General features: G+C 53.4%; 1 protein-coding gene across 2 annotated transcripts in view; it reads right to left on the bottom strand.

The window, feature by feature from the left end:
- Positions 1-5,393, bottom strand: part of CLCN7 (chloride voltage-gated channel 7) — a 29,838-nt gene extending 24,445 nt beyond the window's left edge. The window contains exon 1 of one of the 2 annotated variants that reach the window (XM_025370395.1): positions 5,148-5,393. In XM_025370395.1, the coding sequence (XP_025226180.1) occupies positions 5,148-5,288 (141 nt within the window). In that variant the 5' untranslated portion in view covers positions 5,289-5,393. The remainder of the gene's footprint in view (positions 1-5,147) is intronic. The other variant, XM_025370396.1, reaches the window with a different exon arrangement.
- Positions 5,394-14,978: the final 9,585 nt, after the last annotated feature.

Here is a 14,978-nt window from a genome sequence, read left to right as displayed (position 1 = left end):
GGCGACAAAGGGAGACTCCGTCAAAAAACAAAAACAAACAAACCAAAAACCAAAAACCAACATAAAAACGCCGTGTCTGAAAGTCCCATCTGTACACCATGTTCACAGCGGCACCGTTCACAATGACCAAAAGGCGGAAGCACCCGGTGTCCGCCGATGGATGAGTGGATCAAGGAAATGCAGCCTCTCCCTGCTGGAATAATTCAGCCATAAAGGGGAATGACACACCGACTTGTGCTGCAGCGCGACAGCCCGGAGGACATTATGCTCCGTGAAACAAGCCAGTCAGAAAAAGACAGCTCCCGCAGGGGTCCACTAGCATGAGGTCCCTGGAGCCGCACAGCACCGTGGGGGCTGGGCGGCAGGAGGAAGGGAGAGCACTGAATGGGTGCGGTTTCAGTTCAGCAAGGGGTGGTTGCGTAACACTACGAGCATGCTCAACCCTACCGACTGCACTCACAGATGATTAAACGGTCATTTAGAAAATACTGTTTAGAGACAAGGTCTTGCTATGTTGTCCAGGCGGTCTCAAACTTCTGGGCTCAAGCGCTCTTTCCGCCTTGGCCTCTCAAGTAGCTGGTGTGAGAGGCGTGCACCACCATGCCTGGCCTAAAATGGTAAATTTATGGCATGTGCTTTTTTTTTTTTTTTTTTACCACAATTAAAAAAAAACATTAAAGCAATATTAAAGACCATTTGCTGCTCTGCTCGGCCTGCGCTGCGTCTAACATTCAGCAGGCCTCTGCCAGGACCAGGCTAGACGCTAGGCACAGAGGATCCAGCAGCTGCCCCGCGGGGGTGGGGGTTACAGTCAAAGGAAACGAGGTGACACACAAAGGCCACAGAGACCAAGGGGAGGCCTTGGCTGTACACGTGCTGTCCCCATGGCATTGAGGCACAGACCTAAAGCAAGACAGACACAGAGCAGCAATGCTGGCAGGCAGGGAGGGGCAGGGGCAGCAGGGGACCCTCCCAGGCAGGCAGAGCACTTCCTGGAGGCCGGAAAAGAACCAAGGGGCGCTTCCTCAGGTAGAACAGAGCTCAAGGGGCCACTGGGGACGACCCCAGACCCTCCCCCACGGCCTCACTGCACCCACAGCTCGCTCTCAGGCTGTGGTCTTTGGCTCCAGGTTCCCAGGCACGACACACTCCCACACCAACCCAGACCCCTGCCCTGCCAGGGTCTTAGGTGGAGCGTCCCAACATGAGTTCCCAGTAATGTCCTACAAATATCCACCTCCCCTCACTGTCCCCAACACCCAAGTGTTCCTGGCTCCAGCTGCTTTCCCTCTGTCAGTTCTCAAGGAGTTCTGCTTCCTGTCGCCCACACACCGCCAGGGCTTGCTGACCTCACCCTCGCCCTGTCCCACCACCACCAGATGAGCAGTGACTGGCTCGGTCTATTCACCACCACGCCACACGAAGCAAGACAGGCCTGAGAACAGGAACAGCAACCCACAGGCAGCTCTGAAGGGCCTGGGCTTTCAGCTGGTGCCCAGCCTCCAACAAGCCACTCCACAGTCTGCCCTGCCCAGGGCAGCCACCTCATAGTGTTTGGCCAGCTGTGCCCACACTGAGGTGGCAATGACGCCACCAACCAACCTGAAAATCCTGCAACAAACCCCAAAGAGCCTGGAGGCCAGTTCTCACGTTCACTGGAACAGTCCTGTCAGCAGGCGATGGCCTGGGTTGATATTTTAGCTCAGAACAGCCCTGGAGGCCTTGAACCCAAGGGCAGCTTACAGAACCCCATCTGCGGCCACACCGGGGTGTGCCTGAGCCTATGAACTGTGCCCACCAGTCAGAGCAGACCCGCCCCTACAAAAACAGCACCAAGAAACCCAGTAGCTGCTCAAGAAGTTGGGCAGCAAAGTCACATCCAACACGAATCCCTCGTGTTGCTGGTTTTAACACGACCGGGCACAACTCACATTTCTTCAGAGCGTGGTTTGCGACAGGTGCTGTGCTCAGCGCTGTGCGTTAACGTTTTCGCTGACGGAAAAACCAGGCAGAGGGAGGCTACAGGCCTTGCAGGAGACCCTCGACGAGTCCGGTGCTAAGTGCACGAAGGCCTCCGAGGACGCCTGGCCTAAGAGGTGGCGCCTCAGGCTCTAGACTCCACCTCTCCAGTCTGTCTCCCTGCAGGGAAAGGCTGGGGATCCTTCAGGCATGGGGTCCTAGCTTTCCACGGGCTCCCCGAGAGATGAGCCAAATTCAAAGCCTGCTCATGTGCACAGCAGGGCTGACCTCCACGCTCCACGGCGCATCCCACACACACACTCCCTCTGTCCTTCCCCACCCGTCCGTCTGCCTGAGGATCTTGTGCTCTTCAAGTCCGAGCCTTGTGACTGTTCCTGCCCCAGGGGCCCTGCAGACCATTCGCACAGGGCACTGGGCCTGTCTCCGGCAGGAAGGAAGCAGCTTCATGCGCCTGTGTCCTAGGCAGCCACAGAGCAAGTGCACAATAGACTACTCTTTTTAACTGCTTATAAGCAGGGGATCCACGGTTATTAAATGCAAAGAAATAAATAAGCTTACAAGGACTTTTAAGGGAATACTTCTTCTTTCTTTTTTTTTTGGGACGGAGTTTCGCTCGTTGCCCTGGCCGGAGTGCAATGGCGCAATCTTGGCTCACTGCAACCTCTGCCTCCCGGGTTCAAGCAATTCTCCTGTCTCAGCCTCCCAAATAGCTAGGATTACAGGCGCTTGCCACCACACTCAGCTAATTTTTGTATTTTTAGTAGAGATGGGGTTTCACTATGTTGTCTAGGCTCGTCTAGAACTCCTGACCTCAGGCGATCCGCCTGCCTCGGCCTCCCAAAGCGCTGGGATTACAGGTGTGAGCCACTGCGCCCGGCCAGGAAAACTTTCTAAGGTTAAGAGATCAACAGATTATTTCCCAAAAAAATCAACTCTTCTATTTGCAAAGACAAACAGGAAACCCGAAGCACATTCAGTCCCAAAAGAAACTCAAATTCAACCTCCATCAAGGCTCCCACTCTTTACCTGTCAGCCCTTAAAGTTGGTTTATTCCTTCTACCTTGTGAACTTCAGATTTAATTAAAAAAATTTTTTTTTTTTAATTTTTTGAGATAGGTTATCAAACTCCAGCCTGTGCAAAAGAGTGAGAACCTGTCTCAAAAAAATAGCAGCTCACTGCAGCTTCGACCTCCTGGGCTCACATGACTCTTCCGCCTCAGCCTCCTGAGTGAGTAGCTGGGACTACAGATGCATATCACCATCCCTGCCTAATTTTGCTTTTTTTAAGAGACAGGGTTTCACTATTTTGCCCAGGCTGGTCTTGAACTTCTGGGCTCAAGTGATCCTCCCCTACCTTGGCCGCCCAAAGTGCTAGGATAACAGGCATGAGCCATCACTCCCAGCCTTAGCTTCTTTTAAAACAGAAACACACACACACAGGCATACACACAAATAACTAACCACCCAGGGCCCCACCACTTCAAATTAACCCCTTCAGATCACTTTTCATCCAAACTATAGCACGGAGAGCAGGAGAGCCCACTTCAAAGGGAGCTGAGCCGCTGCTTCTTATCAGCAAAAGGCAGACTTCGACCTTCTTTGTCTGGTGCATTTCTAAGGAATTGGGAAAACCTAAATATAGGTTCTATGGAAACAACCTGATTTTCGTGTCCTTCCTAATCTTTTTTTTTTTTGGGGGGGGGGACGGAATCTCGCTCTGTCACCCAGGCTGGAGAACAGCGGCAAGACCCTGGCTCACTGCAAGCTCTGTCTTCTGCGATCTCGGCTCACTGCAAGCTCCGCCTCCCGGGTTCACGCCATTCTCCTGCCTCAGCCTCCCGAGTAGCTGGGATTACAGGTGCCCGCCACCACGCCCGGCTAATTTTCTGTATTTTTAGTAGAGACGGGATTTCACCGTGTTAGCAAGGATGGTCTCGATCTCCTGACCTCGTGATTCGCCTGCCTCGGCCTCCCAAAGTGCTGGGATTACAGAAGTGAGCCACCCGGCCCGGCCGTCCTTCCTAATCTTTAAGCACAAGACAAAGGACTAGACAAGAGAAAATGTAAATAATTGCAAAGTAGATTAAGACTGATCAACAAAACGGTTAACTCAAAAGTAACACAATACGGTCAGGCGCACTGGCTCACGCCGGCAACATCAGCACTTTGAGAGGCCAAGGTCGGGAGATCACCTGAGGTCGGCGGTTCGAGGCCAGCCTGACCAACATGGAGAAACCCTGTCTTTACTGAAAATATAAAATTAGCAGGGCGTGGTGGCGCACGCCTGTAATTCTAGCTATTCGGGAGGCTGGGGCAGGAGAGTCACTTAAACCCGGGAGGTAGGGGTTGCGGTGAACCGAGATCGCTCCATTGCACTCCAGCCTGGGCAACGAGAGCGAAACTCCGTCTCAAAAAAAAAAAAAAAAAAAAAAAATTAAGATAATACAGAGACAGGGAAACAAATGTAACCGAAACGGTTCCTCAGACCTTAACCCTGCTCAGACGCAAGCTGCAGGGTGACATGCGGAACGCATTCCAACCTCTGACTTGCTGCTTATTGTGTGTGCCTGCACATTCCAAATTCAACTCGGTGCTAAGGGAGACTGAGTACAGATGCTCCTCGCTTCCAAGATCACCTGAAAGTTGGGACCGATCCCCACGCAGAAAGATGGCAGATACAGGCGCTCAGTCATTCTCTCTTGAAAGAGAACCGGCTGCAATCTTAACCGTTCCCATCTCCCGGGGGGTCAAAAAGCAAGCAAATAAAATTAGTTGCTCCTGTAGGATGACAGTTTTTAAAAATCACCCGAACAGACAGCCACTTGCACCCCCTTAGGGCCACTCTGGGGGACGCCGGAGGGAACGAACGTGCGCCACGGCTGCCCCGGCGCCCCTCAGCGCCCCACATTCCGCGGGCTCCGGCGAGCTCCGCCTGCTCCCCCGGCCCTCCCGGCCACCGCGCCCGGCGCTGCCTCCGAAGACTCCAGACCCCAGGCGCCCCCGCCAGCCCGGCCCCGCCGAGGAGCCCCGGGGCGCGTTCCCGAGTCCACCGCGCCTCTGCCGCCTCCAGGACCGCGACACGCGGCGCCGCCAGAAGGCTCACGAGGGCGCGGGCTGCAGGGCGCACGGGGGCTCAGTTTCCCCGCCTGCGCCCTGCCCGGCCTCACCTGGCGCGCGGCCCCGGGCCCAGCCCCGTTCAGCAGCGGCGTCCCCCCGCCGGGCCGCGCCGTCCTCCGCAGCAGCGGCGCCGCCTCCTCGTCGTCCCGGTCCCGGCCGGACCACGACACCTTCTTAGAGACGTTGGCCATGGCCCGCCGCGGACCGACACCGGCCGGGAAGCGCCGGCCGCCCCCGTGTTTGTTCTCGTGACCCGCGCCGGCGGCCACGTGACAGGCGATGGCAGCCACGTGACGCGGGACGGGACCACGTGATGAGTGGCGGCGACCACGTGACCTGCGACGGCAGCCGCCGAGGCCCGGGCGCGCGGGGGCTCCTGGGAGCCGCGCTCCCGGCGGGTCGTGGCGCCGCCCGCGCGGGAGAATTGCCTTGACCCCGAGGACGGCGTTCTGCCCACGCGACTGCAAAGGCGGCCCCGTTGGGCTGAGCGCCGAGTGCTTGGGAAGCGAATGGTCGCCCCCGGGACCCAGGGCCCGGGAATCGGGGCGAGGGAGGCGCCCGGGGGCTGAGGGCAGGAGCCGGCTGGAGGGGCCGCCCCAGTCCCGGTCTCCCGCGCCGATCGTGACGGAGCCGCGGTGGGGAGGGGAGGAGGGAGGCAGGGGCGAGGGCAGGCCCTTCCTTGCCGTAGGTGGCCGCTAAAGATGTGAAGGATGAAATTAGAAGTCCCCCGGTCTGCATCCGCCCTTGCCGTAGGGACTCGGGCGAGGATTAGAGCGGAGGCTTCCTCCAGGCAGCCCCAGAGGGTCCTCCCGCCTAATGAGAAAACAGAAGGCCAGTGGTCTCTGACGATCAGACCCCAGAGACGGTACCGGAGGGTCGCCTCTGGAAACTGCCGGCTACTGCGCGGATAGCTGGGAATTAGCCAAATAACGTCGCCCGGACCCTGTACCCGCCCCAGTACCCAGCCCATCACTGATCGATGGTATTTCCATAAACCGAAGAGAATTGACGACGTTACATCAGCCCACACCCTGTCCCCACCTTTTGGATCATTTATGTATTTATTTCAGACAGGGTCCCGCTCTGTCGCCCAGGCTAGTGTGGTGGTACGGTCACAGCTCAATGCAGCCTTGACCTCCTGGACTCAAGCCATCCTCCTGCCTCAGCGTCCGGAGTGACAGGGACCACAGGCCTGCGCCACCGCACCCAGCTAATTTTTGTTGTGGAGGTCACAGTGTGTTGGCCAGGTTGTTCTTTTTTTTTTTTTTTTTTTTTTTTTTGAGACGGAGTCTTGCTCTGTCGCCCAGACTGGAGTGCAGTGGCCGGATCTCAGCTCACTGCAAGCTCCGCCTCCCGGGTTTACGCTATTCTCCTGCCTCAGCCTCCCGAGTAGCTGGGACTACAGGCGCCAGCCACCTCGCCCGGCTAGTTTTTTGTATTTTTTTAGTAGAGGCGGGGTTTCACCGTGTTAGCCAGGATGGTCTCGATCTCCTGACCTCGTGATCCGCCCGTCTCGGCCTCCCAAAGTGCTAGGATTACAGGCTTGAGCCACCGCGCCCGGCCAACCAGGTTGTTCTTAAACTTCTGACCTCAAATGATCCTTTCACCTGAGCCTCTAGAGTAGTTAAACTCATATTTTGTGCCTCATCCTCTTCCTTTTAAAAGTTGATATTATTTTTAGTTTTTAGTTTTTGAGACACGGTCTCACTTTGTCACCCAGGCTGAAGTACAATGACAAGATCATAGCTCACTGTAGCCTTGACCTCTTGGGTTCGAGGGATCCTCCTGCCTCAGCCTCCCGAGTAGCTAGGACTATATGTATGAGCCACCATGCCTGGCCAAGGTCGGCATTTCTTTTTTTCTTTTTTTTTTTAATGAGACAGAGTTTGACTCTTGTCACCCAGGCTGCAGTGCAATGGTGCTGTCTTGGATCACTGCAGTGTCCACCCCTGGGTTCAAATGATTCTTCTGCCTCAGCCTCCTGAGTAGCTGAGATTACAGGCACCCACCACCACGCCTGGCTAAATTTTTGTATTTTTAATAGAGACAGGATTTTGCCGCGTTGTCCAGGCATGTCTTGAACTCCTGACCTCAGGTGATCCACCCACCTTGGCCTCCCAAAGTGCCGAGATTACAGGAGTGAGCCACCGTGCCCGGCCCAGGGTCAGCATTTCTTAATGGTGAAGGGAAAAAGGAAACCTAGCAGGCGCCACCTGAACCACAATCCAGTTCAGCATCACTGGTGATGGGATGAGGTGATGCACCAGGAAGGACACGACGTCCCTGCCACAGCCTTCCTGCAAAACATGCTCACGCTGAGTCCACTCATAAAGGGGAAACACCAGATAATCCCGAGTTGAGGGGCAGCCTCCTAAACATCTCGGCAGTCTTCTTCCACAGTGTCAGTGTTGTGAAAGAGACAGAGGCTGAGGAGACAACCTAAAGGCCCCATGTGGGTCTGGCATGATGGAGACAATGGGCAAAGATTGGACATACACTGTGTGAGCTAACAGTATTGGAGCAATCGTAAGTCTCCCACGCGTGATGATTATATTGCGGTTACGTCAGGAAGCTCCTCGATCTTAGGAGATACATACTGAGATGCTTGGGAGCTTGTGTTGTGATGTGATGTCTGCAACATACTCTCGGACAGTTCAAAATCTGGCAGTAATCATAATGAGTAGCAGTCTTCAGAGAGGGAGGGAAAATGGCAATGTTAACACCTGGCCTTTGGCTCTTTGCACCACCATGCAGCGGGCAAGAACAAGCGCCTTAGAGAAGTGGCAGGAAAGGAGCCAAGAAGAAAGAGGTTGGTCCGTTCTCTGAGAGAGGTTGGCATGAGGCGAAAGTGCCAGCTGTGTTTGGCATAAGGAGTATGGAAAACAGGCACAGGGATGCTAGGAACCAAAACTGCACCTGATGACCTCAAGGGCCATGTGTTTGAGGTGAGTCCTGCCGATCTGCAGAATGATGACGTTGCATTTGGAAAATTCACGCTAATTACTGAGGATGTTCAGTGCAAAAACAGCCTGACCAGCTTTCATGGAAAAAAAAAAAAAAAAGACCATGACTGAAGCTCATATGATTGTCAGAACTACAGATGGTCATTTGCCTCATCTGTTCTGTGTTGGTTTTACTAAAACAGTGCAGCAAGCAGATTGGGACAACCTCTCACAGGCAACCCCAGCAGGCCCGTCAAATCCAGAAAAGATGGTGGAAATCATGGCCCAAGAGGTGTAGACCAATTACTCGAAAGAAGTGGCCCATGAATTGATGCCAGACAGCACTGGGAGAGACACAGAGAAGGTTCCCCAGTCTATCCAGGTATCTGCTCCAGGATGCCTGCCTTAGAAAAGTAAAAATGCTGGAGAAGCCCAGGCTTGCATTGGGAAAACTCAAGCTTTGTGGTGAAGATCACTGTCCTGGAAAAGCGACTGGGGATGAGGCCGTGAATGAGCTGATGGAAATGAGCCCCCAGCCCAACAACCTGTTTAAAATTCAGACTTTAGGCCGGGCGCGGTGGCTCAAGCCTGTAATCCCAGCACTTTGGGAGGCCGAGGCGGGTGGATCACGAGGTCAGGAGATCGAGACCATCCTGGCTAACATGGTGAAACCCCGTCTCTACTAAAAATACAAAAAACTAGCCGGGCGTGGTGGCGGGCGCCTGTAGTCCCAGCTACTCGGAGGCTGAGGCGGGAGAATGGCGTGAACCTGGGAGGCGGAGCTTGCAGTGAGCCGAGATCGCACCACTGCACTCCAGCCTGGGAGACAGAGTGAGAGTCTCAAAAAAAAAAAAAAAAATCAGACTTTGAATATTGATAACTAAACTAACATTTGACTCAGCAATCTCCTTACGGGGTATATGCCCAAAGGAATAGAAATTATTCTATCATTAAAACATATGCAGGCTGGGTGCAGTGGCTCACGCCTGTAATCCCAACACTTTGGGAGGCTGAGGCAGGTAGATCACTTGAGATCAGGAGTTCAAGGCCAGCCTGACCAACATTAGTGAAACCCCATCTCTACTAAAAATACAAAAATTAGCCAGGTGTGGTGGCAGGCCCCTATAATCTGAGCTACTTGGGAGGCTAAGGCAGGAGAATCGCTTGAATCCAGGAGGTGGAGGTTGCAGTGAGTTGAGATTGCACTACCTCACTCCAGCCTGGGTGACAGAGTGAGACTCTCTCTCAGAAAAAAAGCAAAACCAAAAACACACGCACGCGTATGTTCGTTGCAGCACTATTCACCATAGCAAAAACATGGAATCAACCTAAGTGCCCATCACCGGTGGACTGGATAAAGAAAATGTGATATATATATACCACGGAATACTATGCAGCCGTAAAAAAGAGTAAGATCATGTCCTTTGCAGGAACACGGATAGAGCTAGAGGCCATTATCCTTAGTAAACTGACCCAGGAACAGAAAAGCAAACACTGCATGTTCTCACATAAATTGGAGCTAAATGATGAGAACACATGGACACAAAGACGAAAAACACTGAGGCTTATTGGAGGGTAGAGGGCGAGAGGAGGGAGAGAAGCAGAAAAATAACAAAATAACAAAATATTGGGCCGGGTGTGGTGGCTTACACCTGTAATCCCAGCACTTTGGGAGGCCAAGGCGGGCGGATCACCTGAGGTCAGGAGTTCAAGACCAGCCTGGCCAACATGGTGAAACCCTGTCTCTACTAAAAATACAAAAATTATTGGGAGTGGTGGCGGGCGCCTGTAGTCCCAGCTACTTGGGAGACTGAGGCACGACAATCTCTTGAGCCCAGGAGGTGGAGGTTGCAGTGAGCGGAGATGGTGCCACTGCACTCCAGCCTGGGCAACAGAGTAAGACTCCATCTTAAAAACAAAACAAAACAAAGTAACTATCAGGTACCAGGCTTAGTACTCCAGTGAGGAAATTATGTGTACAACAAACCCCCATGACGTGAGTTTACCGATATAAAAAACCTGCACATGTATCCCTGAACCTAAAATAAAAGTTTAAAAATAATAAATAAAACTAACACTTGAAGAGTCTAGAATAAATATATGTGATGTGCAATGTATTCATCTGCAACTTTTTTTAGGCTTGAAATTTTTCCAAATTGAAAGAGTTTAAAAGTTCCTTAGAGGCCGGGCGCAGTGGCTCACGCCTGTAATCCCAGCACTTTGGGAGGCCGAGGTGGGCGGATCACGAGATCGGGAGATCAAGACCATCCTGGATAACACGGTGAAACCCCATCTCTACTAAAAATATAAAAATTAGCCGGGCGTGGTGTCGGGTGCCTGTAGTCCCAGCTACTTAGGAGGCTGAGGCAGAGCTTGCAGTGAGCCAAGATCACGCCACCGCACTCCAGCCTGGGCGACAGAGCGAGACTCCGTCTCTTAAAAAAAATACAAAAATAAAAGTTCCCTAGAGCCTCTAAAGCTGAGAAGATAATGGAACGCTCCCTCCCTGATACCAAAATAAAACCAAAACTAGAACCCAAAATAAGAGGAAGGAAATCTAACAGGGTTTTGAATTCCCCAGTGATTACACTACAATACTTTTTCTGAAATGCCCTGAACAACATTCTTTGAAAAAAGGTGTTTTTGTGGCTCAAGCCTGTAATCCCAGCACTTTGGGAGGCTGAGACGGGCGGATCACGAGGTCAGGAGATCGAGACCATCCTGGCTAACACGGTGAAACCCCGTCTCTACTAAAAAATACAAAAAACTAGCCGGGCGCGGTGGCGGGCGCCTGTAGTCCCAGCTACTCAGGAGGCTGAGGCAGGAGAATGGCGTGAACCCAGGAGGCGGAGCTTGCAGTGAGCTGAGATCCGGCCACTGCACTCCAGCCTGGGCGACAGAGCGAGACTCCGTCTCAAAAAAAAAAAAAAAAAGAAAAAAGGTGGTTTTCTCATGGGTGTGCCCTGGCTTTGTGCTTTTTTTTTGTTTCGTTTTGTTGTTGAGACGGAGTCTTGCTTTGTCACCCAGGGCTGGAGTGCAGTGGCGCGATCTCAGCTCATTGCAACTCTGCCTTCTGGGTTCAAGCAATTCTACTGCCTCAGCCTCCCGAGTAGCTGGGATTACAGGTGTGCGTCACCACCACGCCTGGCTAATTTTTTGTATTTTCAGTAGAGACAGGGTTTTACCATGTTGGCCAGGCTGGTTTTGAACTCTTGACCTCAAGTGACCCACCTGCCTCAGCCTCCCACAGTGCTGGGAGTATAGGCATGAGCCACCATGCCTGGCTGGCTTTGCCCTTTTGAGGGACAAAAGCACTGCACCCCCAAGTCATACCGGAGAGCGTTAAAGATGAGAATGAAGCTGACTTTTCCAAGGTTTCCCACAAGCAGCAGGAATTGAACCTGGGTTGGTTTGATTTCAAAACTCTTGCTCTCAAATGCTTTGAGTCAAGGGCTGACAGCAAGTTCCCGGGGGGTTCAGAGGTGGGACAGGTCCCCTCCCCAGGCTCCTCAGAGGTCAGGCACCGTGCCGACTGACACAGTGGGAGTGCAGGACATTGTTGATTGAATTGAATGGGTGGACTTGGGTCTTGTGGGTTGAGGAGGGTTTGGATGAAGATACCCAGGTGGGCAGAGAGCTGAGCAGAGTGCGGGAGTGGGGCATGGTGGAGCTGTATGCAGAATCCACAAGAACAGAGTTTGGGAAGCAGGGGTCATGCTGGGGAGGGGGAGCCAGGACCCAAAGGCCATCCTTCTCAGCCCGGGGACCTGAGTGTGTCCTTTTCTGGGACAAGTGGCTGTTTCAGAAGAGGAATGGGCTGGGGGGAGGGGCTCCTTGTCAGGAACTGACTTCCCCACCAACGTGAGGGCCCCTGTGGGTTTTTGGTCTGTATTTTGTGTGGTTTGTCCTCCTCACCCAGAAACACAACAGACTTGGTGAAAGGTAGGATTCGGTGGCCGTGGAGGTGGGTGTCGTTCACACCTCAAAATGCACGGGTGTGATTCTGCTGAGAAAGCAAAAAACACAGTGAGAAAGGAAAAAAAAATGAGCAGGTGGCTTTGTTCTGCTCCCAGCAGGGTTGTTGAGCCACGTGAGATGGATGCCCAGACAGTCCTGCTCCCAACCCTAGACAGGCCCCAAATCCCCCCCGTCCCCAAGCTGCTCCCCAGCCCCCAAGTCCAAGCCTTCGCTCTGCTGTACTCCCACCTGGAGTGAGCTGAGCCGTCCGCGTGGAGCATCCTGAATGCCCACCTCTGCCGAGTCCCTGAGGCTTAGATTCTGTGGCCACGCAACTGAATACCACTGTGGCCCGGGTGACATCTTGGTCCCCCAGGGCTCTGGAAGCACCTGCAAGCTGGGGAGGGGCTGGAACTCCAGGGCCTGGAAGCTTCCTTCCCGCCCCACCTCTGCACCCATCTGGGGGCCACTAGAGCCTTTGTCTCAAAGTCCTGCCCCAGTCCACTTTCTTAGGACCCTGAGCAAGACAACTGTGCTAAGGACATCACTGTCACAAGAAATACCTGTGACTCAAAACGACATCCTATGGCTCCGTCCTCAAAGGCACAGCGGGGTGGAGCAAGGGCGTTCCGAAAGCGTCTGAGGAGGCTGGGGAAGGAAAGAGGTTTGGGAGGGAGCTGCCGTCCGTGGAGTCAGACACCGGCGTGCAGAAGCAGAACTCAGCGAGTGACTCAGGGAGCCGTCAGGCCAGTGTCCGCGGGGCTTTCCACCTCTGACCTTGACTCACGCACAGGTGGCGCTGGGGGAGGCGGGCTGGGCGGATCGTGACCTGAAAGCCCAGAATTGCTGGGGTCCACAGGCTGCTCTGCAGACACGTTGCTAGGGGACTCCAGGGACGCACTTAGGGCACCTTCCCCATGGGACCAGCTGGGCAGGGCCCAGGCGTCTGCAGAGCTGAAACCCCCTATGCACGGGGTGGAGGGCTCGGGCCCCTTCTGGGTCTGCTGTTGAAGGGTGTGGGATCTCTCATCGGTCTCCTCACTTCTCAGATAGGAAGAGGGAGAACAGGAGGGATTGGCGAATCCTGAGAACCAGGCCTGTTCGCTTGCTCCGCGGTTTTGGGCCCCTCCCCTGCCCCCACCCCACGCCACGCCACGCCCCGCTTTCTCCTGTCTGCACCAGCTGACTTTCTGATTCTTGGAGATCTTGTGTTTGGGCCTTTTCTGGGAATCTCCAACATCATGAAGTCAATTTACGTCAGACTGAAACTTAAATACAAGTCTGTTCTAGTGGTCAATGCAAGTTTTGTTTTTTACCCTGCCATGCTTTGGAATGCAAAAAAATATATATCAAAAGGAGAGGATGGGTGCAGTGGCTCATGCCTGTAATCCCAGCACTCTGGGAGGCTGAGGCGGGTGGACCACCTGAGGTCAGGAGTTCAAGACCAGCCTGGCCAACATGGTGAAACCTGGCCTCTACTAAAAATACAAAAAAATTAGCCGGGCATGGTGGTGGTGGCACCTGTGATCCCAGCTATTCGGGAGGCTGAGGCAGGAGAATTGCTTGGACCCGGGAGGCGGAGGTTGCAGTGAGCCGAGATCGCGCCACTGCACTCCAGCCTGGGCAACAGAGTGAGACTCTTGTCTCAAAAAAAAAAGACAAAACCAAGTGTGGACAAGGATGTGGAGAAACGGGAGCCTTCATAGATTGCTGGTGGGAATGAAAAATGATGTAGCAACTTTGGAAAACAGTTGGGCAGTTTCTCTGAAAGCCTAGACATGGGCCGGGCATGGGGGCTCACACCTGTCATTCCAGCACTTTGGGAGGCCGAGACAGGCAGATCACCTGAGGTCAGGAGTTCAAGACCAGCCTGGCAAACACGGTGAAACCCCGTCTCTACTAAAAATACAAAAATTAGCAGGGTGTGGTGGCGCACACGCCTGTAATCCCAGCTACTTGGGAGGCTGAGGCAGGAGAATCGCTTGAAGCTGGGAAGCGGAGGTTGCAGTAAGCCTAGATCACACCATTAACCCCAGCCTGGGCAACAAGAGTGAAACTCTGTCTTAAAAAAAAAAAAAAAAAAAAAATGAAGCCTAGACACTAACTTACCATACGCCCAGTAATTCTACTCCTAGGTATCCACCTAAGTGGGAAAAACGTCCACACAAAGACGCGTCTGAGAGTGCTCAGACCAACTTTCTCCGCAGTAACCCCGACTGAAAACTGCCCAGAGGCCCACCAGCAGATGAACGGAGAGACGAAGTGTGGTCCGTCCAAACAACGCAACCGCACAGATGAAACGCTGAGACACACCGCAGCGTGGACGAAGCTCGAAAACCTTGTGCTAATTAAAAGAAGCCAGACACAAACGGACAATTGCTGTTTGGTTTATTTGTATGCAGCGTCCAGAACAGGCAAATCCACAGAGACAGAAAGCAGACGGGTGGCTGCCAGAGGCTGGGGAGGGTGCAGGGCGGGGGCCAGGAGTGACTGCTACACTTTTTTAAGAAGGGAACAGAAAGGTCCTAAAACTGGGTTGTGACGATGGCTGCACAACTCGGTCAATTCACTACAAATCTTTGAACTATGCGCTTGACACGGGTGAATTTTTTTTTTTTTTTTTTGAGACGGAGTCTCGCTCTGTCGCCCAGGCTGGAGTGCAGTGGTGTGATCTCAGCTCACTGCAAGCTCCGCCTCCCGGGTTCACGCCATTCTCCTGCCTCAGCCTCCTGAATAGCTGGGACTACAGGCACCCGCCACCACGCCCGGCTAATTTTTTATATTTTCAGTACAGATGGGGTTTCACCATGTTAGCCAGGATGGTCTTGATCTCCTGACCTCGTGATTCGCCCACCTCGGGCTCCCAAAGTGCTGGGATTACGGGCGTGAGCCACCGCGCCTGGCCGAAATGGGTGAATTTTATGATAGGTAAACTTTACCTCAATAAGGTTTTGTTTTGTCTTTTTTTTTTTTTTTTTTTTT

This window comes from Theropithecus gelada, chromosome 20, assembly GCF_003255815.1.
Source record: "Theropithecus gelada isolate Dixy chromosome 20, Tgel_1.0, whole genome shotgun sequence".
In the NCBI taxonomy this organism is placed as follows: domain Eukaryota; kingdom Metazoa; phylum Chordata; class Mammalia; order Primates; family Cercopithecidae; genus Theropithecus; species Theropithecus gelada.
Note: the sequence above shows the minus strand (reverse complement) of the source record. Positions and strands in the feature narration are given on the sequence as shown.